Genomic DNA, 24,203 nt, shown 5'->3' with positions numbered 1-24,203 from the left:
ATCTTGTTCTGGCGATGGATACAGGTTAGGGGTGTTACATTTATTTGTATCAGAGCTACAGTTTAGTCAATTCTCGGACTGAACATAGTGTGTACGAGTGTAGCTATACATGCCATTCTATAACCTGTGATAGTGTGATATTCCTGACTGTTTGAAACTTGTTTTCACATAGGAATGACATCCAACCAAGCTGACTCTGATAAAGTAGAGAGTAACGCTAAAGCCTCCATTCACGGAATTGCATCGAGCGGTACAAGGCCTATATCTAAATTTGAAGAACCCAACCGGTTTCTGTTATTCCTCAAGGTTTGGAACTAATCCGAATTAGTAAACCGCCTGTCGAAAAGATTCGTAAGTATGGGGCTGAAAAATTTTCAGCTACTACTGAAGATGATCTCGAGAGACATGGATTTTGGTTAGAGAATACAATCAGAGTTTTTGATGAGTTATCCTGTTCATCGGCTGAGTGCGTTAAATGCGCAGTATCATTATTGAAAGATTCAGCTTACCAATGGTGGAACACGTTGATTTCTATTGTGTCGAGAGATCAGATCACCTGGGAATTTTTCCAAACTGAGTTTCGAAAGAAATATATTATTCAAAGGTTTCTAGATCAGAAACGTAAAGAATTTCTGGAGCTCAAACAGGGCCGTATGTCTGTATCAGAGTACAAGCGAGAATTTGTTAGATTGAGCAAATATTCCCTGGAGTGTATTCTGACCGAGACAACTATGTGTAAGAGGTTTGAGGAAGGGCTGAACAAATACATAAAGCTTCTAGTTGGAATTCTTAAGCTGAAAGAATTCCTTGTATTAGTTGATCGAGCACACAAAGCCGATGAGCTGAGTAAAGAGAAAAGACATGCTAATTATGAAGCTAGAGACTCGAGAAAGAGACCGACTGGAAAGTCCTATCAGTCAGTATCACAGAAAGAAAAGAATATAACAACTGTTCTACAGCTTCTGAGGGATATTCTAGTAGAGACAGAGCTACCTGATGGTTTAGTCCAAAACCTCAAGCTACATCTGTTGCAAGTGTGGGTAGTGTCAGAGATATTTGGACTGATTACAAGCACTGTAAGAAACCACATTATGACGAGTGTCGATTAAAGAATGGAGCGTGTTTTAGGTTTGGTTCCTTAGACCTCTATCTTAGAGATTGTCCAGAGAAATCCAAGAAAGAGAAAGTTCAGACCCTGAGGCCGAGCAATACTGTTGCGAGAGGCAGACCACCTCGTAATCTCAGAAATGTGAGTGGTAGCCGTGGTGTTACAAAAGATTCTACTGTGAGATCCGAGGCACGAGTACCAGCTAGGGATTATGCTATTCGCACACGAGAAGATCCTTATGTGCCAGATGTTATTATCAGTACTTTCTCTATTTTTGATACTGATATTACTGCTTTGATTGACCCGGGATCCACACATTCATACGTGTACACGAATTTAGTGACTAGTAAGAATTTACCTATTGAGTCCATTGAATTCGTGGTTCAAGTATCGAACCCCCTAGGTCGGTATGTGTTAGTTGATAAAGTCTACAAGAATTGTCCTTTGATGACTCGAGGTTACAATTTTCCAGCTAATTTGATGCTATTATCGTTTGATGAATTTGATGTGATATTTGGAATAGATTGATTAACTGTACATTATACAGTTGTAAATTTTAGACGAAAGCTTATTATATTGAAATGTCAGAACGGTGAGACAGTTTGTATTAAATCAGATAGTCCGAGTGTGTTGCCTTTGGTTATTTCAGCTATGTCATCACAGATATATGTGAGAAAAGGCTGTAATGCTTACCTTGTTTATGTACTGGATTCTAAAGTGTCTGAGTATCCTGATGTATTTGTCGAATTTGTTTCTACGCCTTCATCGTCGAGGTAAGTTCATGTATTTGTGTAATGTTTTATGCTATCTTTTGAGCTATATGTAAATTGTTGATCGTTATGTAATTAATTAATGTAATCTAACGATGTTACGACAAGTATCGAGCCCCATTTGAACTTTAGAAATTCATAGGATACAAATGACATGTCATTAGGGTTTTCATGTTTCGGGTGTTGGTCTTGAATGTCATACCGATGGCTGAGGTCCTACATTTTTTGCTGATACTCCACAGCTCGTGTGAGTAGCATCATGTAGCTTACATTCTAACCCACAGCTCGTATGAGCAGGCCTATTTCACAACTCGTATGAGCAATGATGTAAAAGAAAGGAAAAGGTTATGATTATATGTTTAGTACACTTTGTGTGAGCTATCCCGCGTATCCGATGATATTCTAAACGGTCCAATAGGCATGAAATGAAAAGGAAATGTAAGTGCTCAATATGAACCATGACATGTATTTATGAAAAATATTGAAATGGTGATGTACATGTAAAGCATGTTATGTTATGAGAGATGATAAATCCAATTGAATTATGTTCAAGTATGCTAACATGTGTTGTTGTTAGTGCTTAGGCTTGTGGCAAGCTATTGGTTGGATTATATCATGTTAAATTTTAATGTTATGTAATGAAATGGTAAGTTATGTTTTATGTTATACAAACTTACTAAGCATTATATGCTTATATAGTTTTCTTTCCTATGTTTTTTTAGATAATCAAAAGCTCGTTCGGTTGAGAGGCTCGTCGGAGACCTATCACTCTATCCCACGGATATATCGGTAGCTTTTGATGTTTTGGTCATAAATATAATGACATGTATAGGTGGACTTGTACTAGTGATCTAGTTGCAATGTTTGGCATGTATATTTGTGGTATTATGGTTGGTGAAATTTTGGCATTTTGATGCTTAAATGGTTGGAGTTTATATGCTCAAGTGAAGGTATATTTTGAATGACCAATTTGGCATGTTTGATTGTAACTTGGTATATGGTCAATGCTTTGGTATGGAAATAAGTAGTTGTGTATGGTTGATTCATGGATAAATATGTTTATGTTTACATTGATTTCATGATTTGTGATTGAGGTGCCTTTTGGTATATTGGTTGAATGGATAAATGACCTATTGTATTGGTTTTATTATGCATGTTTTACGTATGTTTTATAGTTTGATTGTATGTGCAAATGGGCTTGTAGGTGTGTGCTTGAAATTGGTCTATTTTTTGTCCACACGGCCTAAGACATGGATGTGTGTCTCAACTGTGTGTGGCACACGGCCATGTGACACAGCCATGTGCCCCCTGTAGGTTTCAAAGGGTTACAATTCAGGCAATTACACGACCTAGCACACGGGCGTGTGGTGACACACAAATTCGTGTTGAGACATTGAAGTGGTTTCCTTAATTCCGTCAAATCTGCCTTTGGTTTATATAAAAAATAAAATTAAAAAAACATAAAACCCAAACTAAAAATTTAATTAATTATACAATAATTTAAAAAATATAATAAATCAATTCAAATTATTTAAGTTTTGCTGCCAGATTCATCCAATTGTATTAGTATTTCACAGATGGACGAATCTTCATTTCTATCAATATTAGTCCATCGTCTGTGTGCCACTCCACCTTTGCCCACTTGACCCTTTCCTTAAACCTATTTTTTCAACCTGCACACATTAAAAGAAATGCGTCCCTTAGTTCAGGATTATTGGAAATAGATAATTTATTGCAATGCTCCCTTGACTTCCTTCTACTTTCCTCTCTTAATTGGTGACAACACTTAAAAGTTTCGGTCTCACCATTGATTCTTATTGTTAATTCATTTTTCCCTAAATCAATAGTGGACCTAGAACTAGCTAAGAAAGGTCTACCTAGCAGGATGGGTATTTCTTAATCTTCTTCAAAATCTAGAACCACAAAGTCTGCCAGGATGGTAAAGCTGTGCACTTCGACTAACACGTCTTATAGTACTCCGTTTAGATGTACTAAAGGTCTGTTGGCCAACTGTAGTGTTATCTGGGTATTTTTTAGATCCCCTAACTCAATTTTTTCAAAAATAGATAGAGGCATTAAATTAATACTAGCTCCTAAGTCACATAGAGCTCTATTAAAATGAATGCTCCCTATCACTATGAGAATAGTAAAAATTCCCGGGTCTTTCAATTTTTGGGGAACCTATCTTGAGACAATAGCACTACAGGAAACACTTATACTAACTTGCTCACCTACCTTAATTTTCCAACTCCTAGACACAAATTATTTTAAAAACTTGGCATACTTAGGAACCTTCTCAATTAATTCGATCAAGGGCAGGTTAATGTTTAAAGTTTTGAATAAGTTCAGAAAACTTACAAACTTGTCTTCATCCAGCTTTTTCTTTTCCTCTAGTCTTTAAGGGAATGGTATTTTTGTAACGACTGAATCTTTGGTTGTTTCCATCTTTGGCTCAACTTCCGACGTAACTACTACCTCTACTACCTCTGGTTCAAGTTCGATGTCAGCTTCTAGGGGTTTTTCTTGAAGATCATCAATATTCTCCATATTTAGCTCTTGAGTTCGCTTTCACGTGCTCCTTCCCTTCCCTACGAGGATTATTTTCCATATTGCTGGTAATACTTGTGCCAAATTGTCTTTTGATGTCACCCATCATGCTCATCAATTAGCTTATTTGATCTTCAAATTCAGTCAATGTTCTTGTTGAGTTGGTGCACTCATACTGCACTTGCATCACATCCGTTCTCATTGACTGCATCTCCCCCTTGATTCTATCCAAATTCTGACCACATACAATATGGTCACTTGGGTTGGTCCTATCCTAAGGTTTCTCCAAATAAGGAGGTTGATAGTTAGTGTTTTTAGCTTGATTCGAGTTATTACCTCCTCCTTAGTTTCCTCCCCATCTCAAGTTCGAGCGATCTCTCCATCTGGGATTGTATGTATTTTAATAGAGATTTTTGCCCCTATTTCTGATGTAGTTCAAATCCCCGGTAGGATTACTAATATAGTGGAAGAGTAGTTTCTCTCCTCCATAGATATATGATGCACCCCTTTCAGCCTCTATTCGATTGATTCTATCCAATAATTGTTGGTATTTGTCATTTTTCTGGACAACCTTCACTGTAGATGGTCTTTAGCCATATGTATGATGTTTAGTTGACCAGTGGTAGAATTCATTGTAACACCCCTAACCCGTATCCATCGTTGAATAGGGTTACAGAGTATTACCAAAAAATTAAAGTAAAATAATACTTAACCTACTGCTCAGAAGAGTTCTTAAGTGGCTTGCTTCTTTCGAAGGTAGAAACCTCAAGTTACCTTGCTTGTGTCTATAGGCCTTTAACACGATACCCTACAATGTTTCCTTCTGTGAACACTGCTCTATGTCTAGAGTCTACTACAGGTATCTATCGAATACTTGCTCATATAATTCAACCATGGTCCAACTAATCCAACCTTTTCAAATTTTAGATTAATTTAAGGGTATGATGCATAGTCGACTACATCTAAGGATTGCTCCAATACATTGTAAAGAATAAAATAATTGAATGAAACAATAAAAGAACTCCAACTTATGCTGCAGGCATTAAAGACAGTTAAATTTCATCAAAGTAATCCTAAACCTATGAGATTTAACTCATAGGTTGGCCAATAAAATTCAACTCAAACATCGTTTTCATCACTGTAATTCACGAAGGAATAGATTTAAATAATGGAAGAACATTGGGAAGACAGCATTCATTTGTCCAATTCACACTCCAGTTGCGCAGTGTCCTAAGGTGGCTGAAAGGGATTGCCTGCATCTTTTTTCTTTCAGTCTCTATTTAGCCACTACATTCTAATTTGCTTCAGGTTCTTTACCTGCAGTTCACGCCCTAGGGTTTCCTCCTTTGCTTCTTTTTAAATTGCTTTCATTTTCTTTTTCAGGATAATTCCAACAACCCCAAGTTTTATCTTTTCCTTTGTTCTAAGTAGATTTATCTGGTACAAGTAGAGTTGGGCTAAAGCTGATATGCGCTGAATGCTGATTGGATACCTTCCCGGCATTGTCATGGCATACTGGCTGGAAATCTGACCACCCTTTTACCCCAGCAAAACGTCACTCCTTTATTTCTTACTCCTCATCCTGTGTCTGCCAATACCACAAAACACAGCCCTTCCACGAGTAATTAAAAGCACCTAATATTTAAACGCAGCCCAAGTTCTAATGTAACGCTAAAAATACTAATGAAATATCCTAAAATGCAACTAGATGTACTTAATTACATTTAATTAACTAGGTCCAAAGGCATAAAATATAACTCTTTTCAAGAGTTATCACTTTACTCTCAGGATTATGGTTATTTAGGTAAGCAACACTTGTTAATTACATCACATATAACTCGTCTATTTTGTTCTAATCATCTCAGGATTTATCCAAATCTCTTGCCTTTAATTGATCTTAACTTAATACTTATTGATGGATTTTTAAATTAAATTAATCTCACCATTAATGGTCAACATTTGTCCATTTAATCCTTTAATTGATCTTATCAATATATTATAAAATGCATGCTAACATATCATCAATTGTATCATATACAAGAAAAATATAAAACGATAAATAAATATAAGGGTTATTTCCCATAAAACTAAAGTGGTTCCTTCCAAGCTAATGGGAAAACCGTAAGGAATCCTAAGGGTTTATGTCGCTTCTCAAGCTTCTTTTCCACTTTAGGTGGTCTAGCCGTCTTTTCCTCTAGTCCGTATCAACTCATAAAATATACAATTATAAAAACTAATTTTACATATGAGGGAGTAAGATGAGAAGAGAAGTATAAGAGGAATATAGAAAAGCACAACACACGAGTCATATTTATAAAATTATAACATTTGCAAATAATAAATTAAATGGGTTATCGGGCTATAACCATGCATTTCCAAACACGGTGCATATCAAACATAGTTTACAACATATATCTCATACAATCCCATCAACCAATAAATTTAATCCTTAATACTATCGTACAAGTGGCTCTGATACCATTGTTGGATTGTTTGTATGTCCCGTAGCACAGTTGAAAAATTCTTCTTGCAATCATCTACCATGGATCCATGTACGAGGAATGAATTGGGTTGAAAAAGGATTGAAGATATACCTTCTTAAGTGAAAACATTAATAGGATGTTGTTGATTCCATGTCGATTCCAAGCCACAATAAAAACGTCCCAGCCTCTACATAGTCCACCGGTCAAAAATGAACAATCACTTTCTCTTGAATTTTTCAAAGAGAATTAAAAAACGGTTGCTAGATCTTTACTTTATTAAGTTGATAACTTTAACACGCTAATGGATTATCATCCATTTATCCTCTTTTTATATCACATATTAAAAAGTAAAACTAGGACTATTCCCTTATTAACAGAGAAGGTAAATGGAAATTTAGAAAATGAATTATATTCTTTCCAAAAGAATATTAATTTCCATGTCATTTATATTTTGATTGAAACTAATTAATATAATTTTTATATTAATAAATTCGATAAAATTTATGCAATTAATATTTTGTATGAATCAACTTCATATATTAATTATATTCTTTCCAAAAGAATATTAATTTCTATTTCTTTTATACTTTGATTGAAATTAATTAATATAATTGTTTATATAAATAAATTGGTAAAATATAAACAATTAATATTTTTATGAATAAAATTTATATATTAATTATATTCTTTCCAAAATAATATTAATTTCCATGTCTTTTATATTTTGACCAAAATTAATTAATATAATTGTTTATATTAATAAATTTGGAAAAATATATACAATTAATATTTTGTATGAATCAAATTCTTATATTAATTATGTATATGTTCTCTATTTGTGTACAACAAGTTTGTACATATAATGTGCTTAATATTTAATTATCAAATTAAATTAATTCAATACTTAATTTAATTCATGTGTCAACTAAATACAATATCAAATGTATTTGGATTATGTTCATTTCAACTATAGGGTATGACCTTGTACATTCTTGTAACATTGGTAGTAATGCTAGAACATTTCTAAGATTATAAGCAATGAGTGGCATCTATAAATTCATCATTGCCACCCAAATTAGAAGAAGTCATGATTCGACATAACCTTTCTATGATAATATTTTCATGCATTATATCCATTTATCCTTAATCTCTAGATTGGACACAACTCATGGAATAATCACACTTGTATAGTCCAATCTCATATTTCTCGATTTTCTTAGTAGACTTGTCACGCCCTAGATTTTATTTATTATGTCGCGCTAGCTTATGTCACAACGAGTTAAATGGCTTCATGGTTAAGTGTGTGATTTGTTTTCAAAATGTCTTAAGTTCAAGCCCCAACAAGCACATCTTTTAATTAAAAACTTTGACAACTTGAGCCAAGTGTGAACACTTTTGCCATCCAACTCTTGTTCCCATACTAGGGAAGATTCTTTCCTTGATTATAAGGTCAACATTCCCATAGTTCCCCCTTTCTACTCTCATGATCCACTTTTGGTAACATTGTCCCCTCAACTTGTCAAAACTCCTCCTTTACCTTACCTTGTTTGGCCATGCATCTAGACATCTCATTTCACTTTTTATTTTTTTATTTTTCTCTCCTCCTCTCCTTTAGTCGCCCTTCCTCTTTGCTCCTCCCCTTTTCTCTCATTTTTCTTCCTTTTCACCATCTTGAACAAACCTTTATCCTCATTTCTCCTCTAGTCCACCACAACACAAGGCCATCCAACCTCCATCGCACCACCACCTCTCCCCCATCGCCACTGCCACCATCACACTGTTGCACTGCCGCTGCATCACCGCCATCGACCACCACCAAAATTCTTCATTTTTCTTATTTTCTCTTCCTCTAATTGTAATCATTTTTTCTGAGCATTCAGTTCTATTTTTTTTTTGTTTATTAAAGGGTTACTTCCCATTCTATTTTCTAATTTCTATTTTACATCTTATTACTTTATGATAGTGTCAAATCCCCCTCTTTAATTGGTTCATCGTAGGAAGTTGTAAAGCCCCTATCCTTTCGATTTTACGTAATTATAGAAGATGTCGTGTTCATGTTTCTCTCGTGCTTTTATTTTCGATTTGGATGATACTAATAATTCATTTTATTATGCTTTCATGAAGTGAAATTCGTAATCCTGGATCTGTACCCCACTATTTGGAAGAGTGCATTTGTTAGTCGATTGAGTAAGTATTCTACTTAATGGTAAAAAATGAGATTTGTTCATTAAAATAAATTTAATTTCATGCGAAATGGAATTTGTTTAATTTTAAGGATTCAAGATTCGATCTCTTCCATTAGAGTGGAAACAGAGTTGTTGTTATTAGAATTACAAAATCAGGTGTCGGGACCTATTAGATTTAAATAAATAATATTATAATTAATCAATATAAAATGTTTATATTGGAGAAATATTTAATGATGTTTAAATAAATTTTTGAAATGTGATTTTGGGTGAATCGTTAAGTATTCATAAGGATTGATAAAATCGATAAAAGAGGATTACAAGTAAGTGTTTCTAAAACTTCATATTTGTGTTGTTGATAAGTGAATTGGTGATTTTCTATTAACTGTGATAATATGTAATTCGTAATACTCATGAGATGTGATAAATGGTGATTTGAATATGTATGTATGATAAACGTGATATTGAATTATTGATGTTCTGATTTGTATGATAAACATGATAATATTTTGATATTCTGACTCGCATGTTAAGCATGCCATATTTTTTATTTTAATTCACATGTTGAGCATGCCACTGTGATAAATCGTATTGAGATCTAAATTCAAATGTAAAGCATGCCTACTGAAAATCTATTTTGTATGCCATATCACATGTATGGGGTTGGGAACATATGTACGAAGAAAGTATCTGGCAGTATGACTGCAAATTTCTGGTGGCTTGACCACAATATTCTGTATCTGGCAGTATATCTACAAATTATCTAGTGGCTCGACCATAGTATTCTATTTCTGGCAGCTCGAATGCACTATCTGGTAGTTTGTCCATATTATTAGTGTTATTGGATGGATGAGTTCTGGGGAACTCATTATGGTGTGTAGCGGAGATGGGTAGGATCTGCATCTGAAAATCTACACTGATTTCTAAAAAGTGTTGAATTGGTATCGTCATTATACATTTTGATAAATGTGATTTTGAGATTGAATGTTTTCTATGTTTATGATCCATTTACATTATTGTTGTTATGTGTTAAATTATGTTATTATGATTTGTTACCCACACTGGGCTTTTTAAGCTGACCCCTTTAAATTTTGATTTTTCATGTAATAATCTCAGTCATTTTTTAGAAAACTATATTTTTGGTATTTGTTATTTTAGGATGTGCTTAATTGCTTTGGATTTGGTTTTGGACTTGGAGTTTCTCTGGGGCATTGGATTTCTTGTGGTTTTTGGATGGTTTTGCATTACATACGTTTTTAAACTAGTACTTAAGATGTTTTTTTATCAAATGATAATTAATTGATGAATTTTTCAAATAAGGTCAATTGAACTCAACGATAGTGTTTTCAAACTCGATACTTTGTTTTCAAAACTCAACATTACTTGCTCATGAAACTGATGGTTTACAAGTTATATTATATCTACTTTTTCAAAATGACGAACAAGTTTTTAAATGTATAAATAGTCCACTACAATGTTTTAACTGAAAAACTATATTTTCTGAAAATGATCAATACTTGAATTTTTCTAAAACATAAACGATTTTGACGAAATCCTTCAAAAGGAAAAATTATAGACAATATATGGCCTCTTTTAAAGAAAACCAATATGATGTTTTAAAATTAAAGATGATTATTAGAAAATCGTTAAATAGTTTCCTGCGCCATTATCATGGAGAATGTGATCTTTGAGATTCGGCTATAACGTTTAGGCCGGGTTTAGGGGTTATAAGACTACAATAAACAAATAAGTTTGATATCTCATATCAACTTCTTCGAGCATGGCCATCCATTTCTAGTCTCACTTTATCAAGAGGCCTAAGATATTTCTCCTATTATGTAGGAGGAATACATTCTTTCTTGGTCAACCATATCCCACTACATGGATTGTGGTATATCAAACATCAATCTTTATAGTACAACCTGTTATGGTAGACATTTTGACTATATCAAAATGTACGACTTATAATGTTGGGAAAATGATGATTTCAAGTCTGAGGATCATATACAAAGTTATCACTATGAGTAATATTGTGACTATTACATAATAATCCAAGAAACATACTCATAACGGGTCAATCCAATATGTTGTTCTCTAACACATACTCATGTATTGATTTTGACATCTCTATGTCAATGACAATTTTTTTCATCAATCAACTACACATTAGTCTCAATCCATTATTGTTGTCCAAGCCCATAACAATACATAACTAAGGACCTTTTTAAGAATAGTCATATTTTCTTAGGACTTTATTATGATTTAGTTTATTTATAAACACAGAAGAAGAAACTGAAATGATAATGGCAATGCCTTATACTAATAAACAAGGTAGAACGAGTATGTGATTACAATCATCTCATGATTGGAATTTGGGAATACTCCAACATTGCTCCGAGTCAATTGTCAACCACGTCATGGTGGACCTTAGTGGCATTCTTCATTTACTATTCATGTATAATGAATGTGAACTTTTGGGAGTCTTTTAAAGATTCTACTAGTTTAAGGTTCAATAGGATACCATTGGCAATGCCTATTTCGATGTGAGGTCTAGCAACGTAGCTCTTGTAAAAAATAAGATTTCTAATCCTAACCTAAGAAAGGATAAATTCGTAAGAGTGATGAGCAAACTCAGCACTAGTTTTGGTTTCCCCACCCAGTGGTCCCTTCCTCGAGAAAATGTCTATGGTGCATGCCAACCAGAGGATGCCTATATGGCTGAAAGACAATACCAAAGACTAAGAAGGAGTCATATTCTTGATGTGGTTGAATTGGTTTCAGTCATAAATGTGCTCCAACATTGTTTGAGGAACCTAAGTCCCAATGGTTATATTCTGACTTTTCGGCCAATCAAGGAGTTGACCAGTCTGTGCCTTCTGCCCTTCAAGCTTGGCCATACATTTAGATAGTGAATTGGCGCATGTTCTTTTAGGGAGCATCAAAGAGCCTCCATTATACTTTTACCACAATTGTGATCTTTGCCCAAGAAATTGAACAATTATATCTTCAAGTCATGCTAATTCTCTTCTTACTAATGCAGGGCTTCACCACGTTCTCAATCTCAAGATATGGATATTTCTTCATTCCTTAGAGGAATTCAAGGCTAAGGCAATGCCACTATTGCACCATCGAGTAATCTAATAGCAAGAAAGAGTGTCAGATCTACTGAAGGCACTCAAGAACCTGGAAGTAGTGAATGCCCACTCTTGGCGAGGCATCAATCAAGTGAAGGACTTACTTGAGCCATTACTCACTCTCCCACAGTTCCTATATTTCCAAGAATTCCTTCAATATCCAAGGTTTCTACTCCTCGAGTAAACCCTTCCAGGAGAAATCTCGAACTTCCTTCATCAGAGAATCTCCAGAGACAGTCACTACAATTCAACTGTCTGTCGTTCTCTCTTCAATACAAGGTGTAACTCCTGTTGTGTCAAGGAGTGACTTTTCTTGGCGTGGCTTCACAAAGTTAGTGCCCTTTTTCACTTCTCTAGATTCAATTATTCAGCAGTGTCTAAGCTTGTTGCCATCGCAATTAAGAGAAGCCTTCTCCTCCTACCTTCTTCCTAGTCATGTGAGGACCCTTTTGCCCTTATGGCTCAAATTTCAAAAATCTCATCTCTCGAACACAACCTTTAGGGTGGGGCTTTTCGAGATGCTAGTAGGTGTTATAAACAAAAAATAGAAGACTTAAAGAGATCCATAAAATCTAGGGGAAACACCTTGGTTGATATTCATCGGAAGTACCAAAACTCGAGCGCCATGATAGTGAGGTTGTCTGCCTAACTTACAGTTTTGAATAGCAAGTATGGATATGCTTAAACTGAAATTAATTAGCTGAAGGATAAGGTTGGCCACTTAGAAAAGGAAATATCTACCTTCGAGGAGAGGTTTAAGGCCCAAGAGGAAAAGGACAAATTTGAGGTGGACCAATTGTGCCAATCTCAAAGGGAGGCCCTAAGAAAAATATCAAGAAAATACCAAAAAGAATCTCATTGAGGTTCTTCCAAAATGGAAAACAAACTTAATCCTGCACAACCAAGTGGCCACAGGTCCTTTCAACCTGACCAATGTATGTTTCATGCGTTTAGAGGGTGTTTCCAAGGATTCACTCGACATTGATGTTTACAATCTTGAAGGTCAAGAGTGGAAAGCCTTTCAAGACGAGTGGAGACAGTCTACTGTCTCTTACGCCCCCAACACACCCATTGCTGAGAGTGTTGAAGGGGACAAAGTAGGTGTAGATTAGAATCTTAAAGGTCACCCGCAAACAACTAAATTTCCCGCCGAGACTGTTGAAAGAGATTACCTTGCCTTACCTTGTACGTTTTCTTCAGTTATCATCTTCTTTTTTTGTACAACGTCTTTTATCAATGGAATGGTCCTTCTGCCTTTCCTTTGTGCCTTTATGTTAGAGTATTCCCAAAGATCAATAATGAGATGGTTATAATAACATACTTGATTTATCGTGTTTATTAATATAAGGCATTACCATTATTATTTCAGTTTCTTTTCTATGTGTATAAATAAACTATTTTATAATAATGTCCTGAGAATAATATGATTATTCTTAAAAGATCCTTAGTCAAGTATTATTGTTGGATAGGACAACGATAATGCATTAAGACTAACATGCAGTTGATTGATGATAAAGAGTTGTCATTGATATGGAATGCCAGAATCAATTCATGAATATGTGTGTTAGAGAACAACATATTGGACTGACCCATTATGAGTATGTTTCTTGGATTATTATGTAATTGGCACAACATTACTCATAGTGATTAATATGTATATGATCCTTAGGCTTGAGATCATCATGATCCCAACATTGTGAGTAGTATATCTTGATACAGGCAAACGTACACCGTAACTGGTTGTTCTATAAAGGCTGATGTTGGATATACCACAATCGATGTAGAGGGATATGGTTGGTCGATATAGAATAAGTCCCTCCTACATAATGGGAGTAATATCTTAGGCCACTTGATTAAGTGAGACTAGAAATGCATGGCCATGCTCAAATAAGATGATATGAGATGTCATACTTATTTGTATATCGTAGCCTGCTTAAGATATCAAGGAACATAGAATGGACTATGCAAGTGTGACTAATCCATGACTTGTGTCCAATCCAGAGATAAATGACTTAAGGATTATTGCATAAAAGGTTAATCATAAAAAGGTTATGTCGTATCATGATTTCTTATGACTTAGGTAGCAATAATGCATTGCTAGATGCCACTCATTGTTTGTAACATTGGAATCGTTCTAGTATTACTGCTAACGTTACAGTAACCTATAGAGTCACACCCTATAGTTGAAATGAACGGAATAAGCCATAGTTGGTATTGTTTTTGGGGGTCGCTTGAATTAAATTAATTATAGAATTAATTTAATTCGGTAATCAAATTTCCAACACATTATGTACAAGGTTGTTGTACACATAATGAGAACATGAATTTGGTTAGCATATGAATTTAAATAAATATATGGTTTAACGAAATTATATTATAATTAATGTAATTATAATTTTTGGTTTAAAATATTATTTATTTATTTAATCTTAAAAACCCTAAAAATAAAAGATTTATAAGGATCTCGTTTTTCCTTTGCTTGGGTCTAGCAGCCGTCGAAGAGAAATCACTTTCAAAACTATTTTGGGGATTTCTTCCGTTCGTAGTCAATTAGGTGGATTACGTAGAGGCCAGGATCATGATAGATTGTGGCTTGGTTTGACAGCAGATCAGACTACTCGTTGTTGAGGCATTGCTGTCTACTCTGAATAAACATTAAGTAATTTCACAACCTTTTCACCTCGATTCGTTCCTCACACATGGATTCCTGGTTGGGATCACCGAATTATTATTTTTTCGCTGTGTCATAGGGGTGCCGGCGAGCCAACAGTGGTGTCAGAGCCACTTGTGTGATACGGACTCAGGTTTAAGTACTTGGTTGACGCAATTGTATGAGATGCATGATTAAATTTTATTAAATTTCTGACTGTTTGAATCGTTTAAGAGTAACCTAATAACTGCTCCTTTTGACAATGGATTAAATGTTAATCATGGTGTTATGGCCTATTTGGTTTTATGTTATTACTGTTAAATGTTAATAGATCTATAATGGTGTGACGGTGGTGTTGACAGTTTCCAGTAAGAGTTAACTGGTCAGTGGAACAAGGGTTGTTTCGGCATGAAACCTCAGGGATTAAAATCCCGAAAAAGCGATTCTGTTGATAAAAATTATCAAATCGTGAGGTTTCATTTGAATGGGGTATGCAGTTCGTACCGCGGGGGCTCCGCCCTTGCACCCTTGGTCCTACCATGGCAGTTCGCTATCGACCCGCTCCCTCCACCACTTCAGCCCCCATCTTCTTAAAGTATGTTTTATAATAAATAAAACTTGGTGGGCCATAAAAGTTGAATTGATATGTTTTAATACACCTTAACAAAAAGTGTTTAGTTATGTATGCTATTTTTAACATGCACGGTGTTTGAAATGCATAGTTATAGCCCGACATCCCATTTGATAAAAGGTTGTAATTTTATAAATACGGCCTACGTGTCGTGCCTTACTACTATTCTCTTGTATTTCTCTTCTCATCTTACTCCCTCGTATGTAAAACAAGTTTCTACATATTGTAATTTGTAGGAGTTGCTGTGGGCTAGCCGAGAGGGAAGATGGGCCAACCAATGTGGACTGATAGCTTGAAAACCGGCTTACACCTTTAGGTTTCCTTTTGGTTCTCCCATTGGCTTGGGTTGCGCCACCTTAGTTTATGGGCTATAACTATTGTATTTATTTATTGATTTATTCATGTATGAGATGCTATGGATGTCTAAACCATGCCAAATTTTAAACATGTTAAAATTTGATAATAATGAACCACATTAAATGATGAGATTAATTAAATGGCTAAATGGACTAAAGTAAACAATAATTGGTGAGATGGAACGATCTTAATAAAATCCCTCTATTAAAAATTAAGTCAACATAGCCTTCAATTTTGCCCTCGTTAAGGCCTCGATCAATACTGTGTAGGTTCTGCTAAAGCGAAGTACTAGTATTTATCTTGGTTAAACGCGAAGAATAAACAAGTGATATTTGCTGGTTAAAATTGGTTAATGACTTAACTAGGTTATTCTAATAGGATTAGAAACCTAGAGGCAAGTAATTTGGATAAATTATAAGATGATTAGAACAAGAGTTGTTCACCAAACTTTAGGAGTTACATATGATGTAATTAGCAAGTGTTGCTTACCTAGACAACCATAATCTTGAGATTAAAGCCAAAGCTGACTTAAGAGGAGGTGAAATATGGATCCTTAACCCACTTGAAATGCTTTTCGAGAAAGTCTTTCCTAAACTAAAGTATGAGGGTATTAGTTTTGTAGTAAAATAGTGGGAACATCATTTAATTAAGTCCTTTTAATGATTGATATAAATTTGATAAATTTTTACACGCATAATTTCATTGTTGTAGATATATTATGGCTGCAAACACAAATACACTATCATTGTGATCAGTCCTTGAGAAGGACAAGTTGAATGGTTTAAATTTTCTTGACTGTTCCGTAACTTGAGGATTGTCCTCAAACAAGAACGAAAATTATATGTCATTGAACAACCAGTTCCTAACGAACCACCCGCTAATGCCTCGAGGGCTGATAGAGATGCTTACAAGAAGCATCTCGATGACATAGTAGACGTTGGATGTCTTATGCTTGCCACTATGAATCCTAAGCTTCAGAAGCAACATGAGGACATGGTTGCTTATGAAATGATTGAGCACCTGAAATAACTTTATCAGGGGCAAGCACGGCAAGAGAGGTCCGATATCTCTAAGGCCCTATTCCAATGTAAGCTGGCTGAAAGAAGCCCAGTAGAACCTCATGTCCTTAAGATGATTGGCTACATTGAAAGCCTGTCTAAGCTTGGGTTTCCATTGAGCCAATAGTTGGCCACTGATGTTATTCTACAATCTTTGCTAGATAGCTATAGCCAGTTTGTCCTCAATTTCAATATAAATGAAATTGATAAGACTCTGCCACAGTTGCTCAGTATGTTACGAACTGCTGAAGGCAACATGAAAAAGGTTGGACCCAAGCCTATACTGATGGTTCGTAATAACAATGGCAAGGGAAAGGCCAAAATTCAGACAAAGCCCAAGGGCAAAGGTAGGCCCAAGCCTGGAAAAGTAAAGGCTGCATTGAAACCTAAAGGAGGGATGGCTAAGGAAGGAAACTGTTTTCATTGTGGTGTAATTGGACATTGGAAGCGGAACTGCCCTATCTATCTTGAGGAAGTCAAGAAGGCTAAAATAAGCGGAACGTCCTCTTCAGGTATTTATGTTATTGATATTAATTTATCAACTACTACTTCATGGGTATTAGATACTGGTTGTGGTTCTCACATTTGTACTTCTGTACAGGGACTGCAAAGGAGTAGGACTTTGGCTAGAGGAGATGTGGACCTACGAGTTGGAAATGGAGCAAAAGTTGCTGCATTAGCTGTAGGAATATATAATTTATCTTTGCCTAGTGAACTTGGTTTATGTTTAGAGGATTGTTATTATGTGCCCAGTTTGACTAAAAACATTATTTCAATTTCTTGTTTAGACAAAATTGGTTTTGAGATAATTATTAAGAATAATTTTTGTTTCTTTTATCTCAATAATGTTTTCTATGGTTCGGCACAATTGATTAATGGCCTCTATAATTTAGATCAAAAAAATCTCATTTACAACATAAATACTAAAAGATCAAAAATAAATGACTCAAATCAAACTTATCTATGGCATTGTTGTTTGGGCCACATAAGTGAGGAACGCATATCCGAGCTCCATAAAGATGGTCTCTTGAATTCATTTGTTTTTGAACAATTTGAAGTATGTGAATCTTGCTTATTGGGGAAAATGACTAAATCTCCTTTTACTAGTAAAAGTGAACGAGCTAATGATTTATTGGGCCTAATACGTTCTGATGTATGTGGGCCAATAAATATACAGGCTAGAGGAGGATTTCACTACTTCATCACTTTCACTGATGATTTCAGTAGATATGGGTATGTCTATCTCATGCACCATAAGTCTGAATCCCTTGAAAAGTTCAAGAAATTCAAAAATGAAGTACAAAATCTACTAGAAAAAGTAATCAAGACACTTCGATTTGATCGAGGTGGGGAGTATATGAGCTTAGAGTTTGATGATCTTTTGAAGCAATGTGGGATTGTCTCACAACTTACTCCTCCTATTACTCCTCAATAAAATGGAGTTTCTGAGAGAAGAAATCGAACTTTGTTAAACATGGTTCGATCCATGATGAGTCATGCTGATCTGCCGACTTCCTTTTGGGGACATGCACTTGAGACAGCTGCTTTCACACTATATCGTATTCCATCTAAATCGGTTCAAAAGACACCATATGATATGTGGACTGGGAAACGTTCTAGTATGTCTTTTATGAAAATTTGGGGTTGCGAAGCTTATGTTAAACGTCAGACATCTACTAAGCTTGAACCCAAATCTGAAAAATGTGTTTTTGTGGGGTATCCAAAAGAAACCAAAGGATATTATTTCTTTAATCCCACTGAGAACAAAATACTTGTTGCTCAGACTGGTGTCTTCCTAGAGAGAGAATTTTTTCTAAAAAAGGAAGTGAGAAAAAGATTGAACTTGATGAAATTCGGGAATCGCAAAATACCACTGAAGCAGAGATAGAACAACAGCAAGTTCCACAAGGGATTGAGGAACAAGTAATTGTTGTAGAAACACAACCACCACGTAGATCTTTAAGAGAACGCCAAGCACCTGAGAGATATGGACGTCAAAACAGCTTTCCTTAACGGGAAACTTGAAGAGGATGTGTACATGACACAACCTGAAGGTTTTGTCAATCCAAAGGATGTTGGAAAGGTATGTAAGCTACAAAGATCCATTTATGGATTAAAGCAAGCTTCTCGAAGTTGGAATCTTCGTTTTAATGATGCAATCAAAGAGTTTGGTTTTATCAAAAATGAAGATGAGCCATGTGTTTACAAGAAAGTTAGTGGGAGCACAATAACATTCTTGGTACTGTATGTGGATGACATACTTATCATAGGAAATGACATACCTACCCTGCTGTCTATTAAGACTTGATTAGGAAGTTGTTATTCCATGAAGGACTTGGGCGAAGCCACTTACATCTTAGGAGTAAAGATCTATAGAGATAGATCAAGACGACTACTAGGTCTAAGCCAAAGTACATACATAGATAAAGTACTGAACAGGTTTAGTATAGAAGAATCTAAGAGAGGATTCCTACCTATGAGACATGGTATTTCACTCTCGAAGGAAATGTGTCCTTCAACTCCACAAGAGAGAGAACGCATGAGTAAAATTCCATATGCTTCCGCTATTGGATCTATCATGTATGCTATGTTATGTACCCATCCAGATGTCTCATATGCCTTAAGTATGACGAGCAGATACCAAGTAGATCCCAGTGAAGGTCACTGGACCACAGTCAAGAATATCCTTAAGTACTTGAGAAGAACAAAGGATACTTTCCTAATATATGAAGGTGAGGAAGAGTTAAGTGTAAAAGGTTACACTGATGCCAGTTTCCAAACCGATAAGGACGATTCTCGATCACAATCAAGTTTTGTGTTTTGCCTTAATGGTGGTGCCGTGAACTGGAAGAGTTCAAAGTAAAGTACAGTAGCCGATTCTACAACAGAGGCCGAGTATATTGCAGCCAGTGAGGCAGCAAAAGAAACAGTTTGGATCAAAAAGCTCATTACTGAACTAGGGGTTGTGCCTAGCATATCAGATGCTATAGAAATCCGATGTGATAACAATGGAGCCATTGCACAAGCTGAAGAACCTAGATCTCACCAGAGATCCAAACATATACTTAGGCGCTACCATCTTATTCGAGAGATTATCGATCAAGGGGATGTAGAGATATGCAGAGTACCTACAGATGATAACATTGTTGATCCCTTAACCAAGCCTCTGACACAGTAGAAGCATGATCGTCACACTAAGTCACTTGGTATTAGATATATAAGTGATTGGTCTTAGTGATAGTGGGAGATTGTTAGAGTATGCCCAAAGACCAATCATGAGATGGTTGTAATAACATACTTGATTTATCATGTTTATTAATATAAGGCATTACGATTATTATTTCAGTTTCTTTTCTGTGTGTATAAATAAACTATTTTATAATAATGTCCTGAGAATAATATGATTATTCTTAAAAGATCCTTAGTCAAGTATTATTGTTGGATAGGACAACGATAATGCATTAAGACTAACATGCAGTTGATTGATGATAAAGAGTTGTCATTGATATGGAATGTCAGAATCGATGCATGAATATGTGTGTTAGAGAACAAGAACAACATATTGGACTGACCCATTATGAGTATGTTTCTTGGATTATTACGTAATTGGCACGAGATTACTCATAGTGATTAATAAGTATATTATCCTCAGACTTGAGATCATCATAATCCCAACATCGTGAGTAGTATATCTTGATACAGTCAAACGTACACCGTAACTGGATATTTTATAAAGGCTGATGTTGAATATACCACAATTGATGTAGAGGGATATGGTTGGTCGAAATAGAATAAGTCTCTCTTACATAATGGGAGTAATATCTTAGGCCACTTGATTAAGTGAGACTAGAAATGCATGGCCATGCTCAAATAAGTTGATATGAGATGTCATACTTATTTGTATATCGTAGTCTGCTTAAGATATCAAGGAACATGGAATAGACTATGCAAGTGTGACTATTCCATGACTTGTGTCCAATCCAGAGATAAAGGACTTAAGGATTATTGCATAAAAGGTTAATCATAAAAAGGTTATGTCAAATCATGATCTCTTGTGACTTAGGTAGAAATGATGCATTGCTAGATGCCACTCATTGTTTGTAACATTAGAGTCGTTCTAGTATTACTACGAACGTTACAGGAACCTACAGGGTCACACCCTATAGTTGAAATGAATGGAATAAGCCATAGTTGGTATTGTTTTTGGGGGTCGCTTGAATTAAATTAATTATAGAATTAATTTAATTCGGTAATCAAATTTCCAACACATTATGTACAAGGTTATTGTACGCATAATGAGGACATGAATTTGGTTAGCATATGAATTTAAATAAATATATGGTTTACCGAAATTATATTATAATTAATGTAATTATAATTTTTGGTTTAAAATATTATTTTATTTATTTAATTCTTAAAAACCCTAAAAATAAAAGATTTATATGGGTCCCGTTTTTCCTTTGCTTGGGTCTAGCAGCCGTCAAAGAAAAATCACTTTCAAAACTGTTTTGGGGATTTCTTCCGTTCGTAGCCAATTGGGTGGATTACGTAGTGGACGGGATCACGATAGATTGCGGCTTGGTTCGACAGCAGATCAGACTATTCGTTGTTGAGGCGTTACTGTCTACTCTAAATAAACATTAGGTAATTTCGTAACCTTTTCACCCCGATTCGTTCCTCACACATGGATTCCTGGTTGGGATCGCCGAATTATTATTTTTCTACTGCGCCATAGGGGTGCCGGCGAGCCAACACTTTATTCCATCTTTAGCCTTTTAATCATTTAACTATTACAAACAAAATCAAATTTCATGGTAAGAAGAGTCTACCATACCTGAGCAACCAAGCCAAGCTTGGTGCACATGCATACAAGGCCCCTTCATCCTTCAAGTCTGAAGACCACCTAAGCCTAGGCTCTGATACCAGTCCTTGTAACTCCTTCAACCTAACAAGAAACATTATAATTTTAGACATATACATGTTGAAGACACAAATTCATCTTATTAGTAATATCGCCCAACAAAATTGTGTCTGGGCGAACAATGTATACAAAATTTACAAGGGTAATTATTCATTAGATTTGACTCTATCATCCCACTCATTTAGCCTCTAAGTAATATTACTGACTTAGATTATTTGTCCAACACAACTAAGTCGTCCTAAGGCTTATAAACAAATCATAAAGACTTGTACAAAACTTTTTTTCAAAATGCCCATGCCACCCCCACTCTATATGCATAATTTTCTGCTTCGCCACTTCTTTGGCACAGTCTTGGTGTCGTCCCTCCTGGCACTTCCTTTACTTGAGATATAAAACACAGAGGGGAAAGTTTGATAGCACTTAGTGAGGAAACCCTCTTTTACCTGAGCCTTTATTCAAGGGTTTCATCATTTGTTTCTCGATATAACTTTGTCCCTATTAATTGTACAGACTTTGTCATAATCTCCCGTACTGACTTTTCATTCAAAGCCAAACCTCACTTTCCAATTCTCAAAATTCCATGTTCCTCATTCATTTAGAGTCCACCCATAGGAACTATCTTCAGATGGTCATAACGAGAAACATTCTTCAGGTTACGCCACGAAGGCGTCTTTTCCAAAGATAGCTATGGAGGTTTTCCTGTCGAAGTCTCACCAGAAAGGCGTCCTTTGACAGAGATTGCCACCATGGCTTCCATTCAGAGATAGCCACAAAGGCTCACTTTTAACAGAGATCGCCACAAAGGTTTCCTTTCAGAGATAGCCACAAAGGCTTTCATTTAGAGATAGCCACAAAAGCTTACTTTTAATAGCGGTCACCACAAAGGCTCACTTATACAAAAATTAGTGATTTGACGATAGGGATTTGCCTAAACTCACGATCATAAGGTTTGCCCCTCATCATTGGTACTCACCAAACCGTCCTTTACATATTCTATGGACTTACATTATATGGTCTTCAGAGTGCCATGTCCATGGACTTGTCCTTATCAAAGATTCCTATTTTTAGTCTCGAAAGGACCCCTTTACCCTAAGTTTTGTGTTTTTAGTCCAAATGACCCCTTTAGACGACTCTGGAGACAGACACATGCTCATCATCCAGACTCATGCTTGACAAACTTATTCCTTTCAGATTTCTTCATAATAGATGCATTCGTACTTCCAGACAAGTAACACGTTCCACTTACACTTCATGCATAGACCTTTTATGCATTGACTTGCTCATGACAGACACTTTTACAATAGACTTGGTCAAACAGTGACCAACTTAGGATAGACATATTAATGCTTTTAGACATATATGCACACATACCATTCATTTCCTTTTCAGAGTCATAGAGTCATCCTTTACTAGTTCCAATTTCATAATTTAGTCAATTAGCCCAGAAATATCCTGACTACAACATACATGTAAGAGTCAGTCTAAAGACTCACTTATTAACCATAATATCAGGTTGGGCTCCAGTTCTAAGCTTTTCTCAGATATTGGAGTGACCACTACTTTGGTATGAAGAAATCACAGATAAAGCTCAGGATTTCTACTTAGAATAAGGGATACTGTCCATCCATTCTTATAACCTACCGATAATAGGATTTTTTTAAAAGAATGAAAGGGTTTGTTCCATTTTTCTCAAGATGAAAATACTAATTGGAGATGGAAGAGAAAAGCCTCCTTTTTCAGTCCTAGTCGTCCAAATTTATACAACCCTTGTCCATATGATAACTTGACACGTGTTACAATCCTAATCAAGCTGTCATATCGGTGGTTCACAATTGTAAGGAAACGTATATGAAAATCCACCTATATATCCATATAGATACTCATGATCCCATTTCATAGTTTGTTCCTAACTACCTGTTAGGACATAACCAAGATTATACCAAACAAATTTAGCGTGAAATGCCTTTCGGTGGTATCCCTAACACTCGAAATTCCTTGACAACTTACTATGTTACTTTCATAGAAACCATTCATTACCCTTAAGCTAACTACTCACCTTACCTTTTTCCGCCAACAATATCATTGGGCAGATAGTACCACTTCAACCTATTCTCTTTAGAGACTCTGCCCAAGGACGCACTCATGAACTTAAACTCTTAGTCGAATCTTAACATCTCGCCTTCTCAAGACTTGTTCCAAAATTCTTGCAATATTAAAATATCAAGGCTTTTCCCATATCTACTTTACACTAGTGCACTCTCTATTCTTACTTTTACCTCACATCTTTTCCTCGCCACTTATTATAGTGCACACTAGTGTAACACCCCTAACCCGTATCCGTCACCAAAATAGGGTTAT

General features: G+C 35.5%; 1 protein-coding gene across 1 annotated transcript; it reads left to right on the top strand.

Moving 5' to 3' along the window:
• The first annotated feature begins 174 nt into the window (after positions 1-174).
• On the top strand, positions 175-22,612 carry LOC128036148 (uncharacterized). Its single transcript, XM_052627036.1, has 5 exons — positions 175-250; positions 307-1,036; positions 1,129-1,495; positions 1,697-1,881; positions 22,498-22,612. The coding sequence occupies exons 1-5, from the start codon at positions 175-177 to the stop codon at positions 22,610-22,612; spliced, it is 1,473 nt and encodes a 490-aa protein (XP_052482996.1).
• The last annotated feature ends 1,591 nt before the right edge of the window (positions 22,613-24,203 follow it).

Source organism: Gossypium raimondii, chromosome 13, assembly GCF_025698545.1.
Source record: "Gossypium raimondii isolate GPD5lz chromosome 13, ASM2569854v1, whole genome shotgun sequence".
Taxonomy (NCBI): Eukaryota; Viridiplantae; Streptophyta; class Magnoliopsida; order Malvales; family Malvaceae; genus Gossypium; species Gossypium raimondii.
Note: the sequence above shows the minus strand (reverse complement) of the source record. Positions and strands in the feature narration are given on the sequence as shown.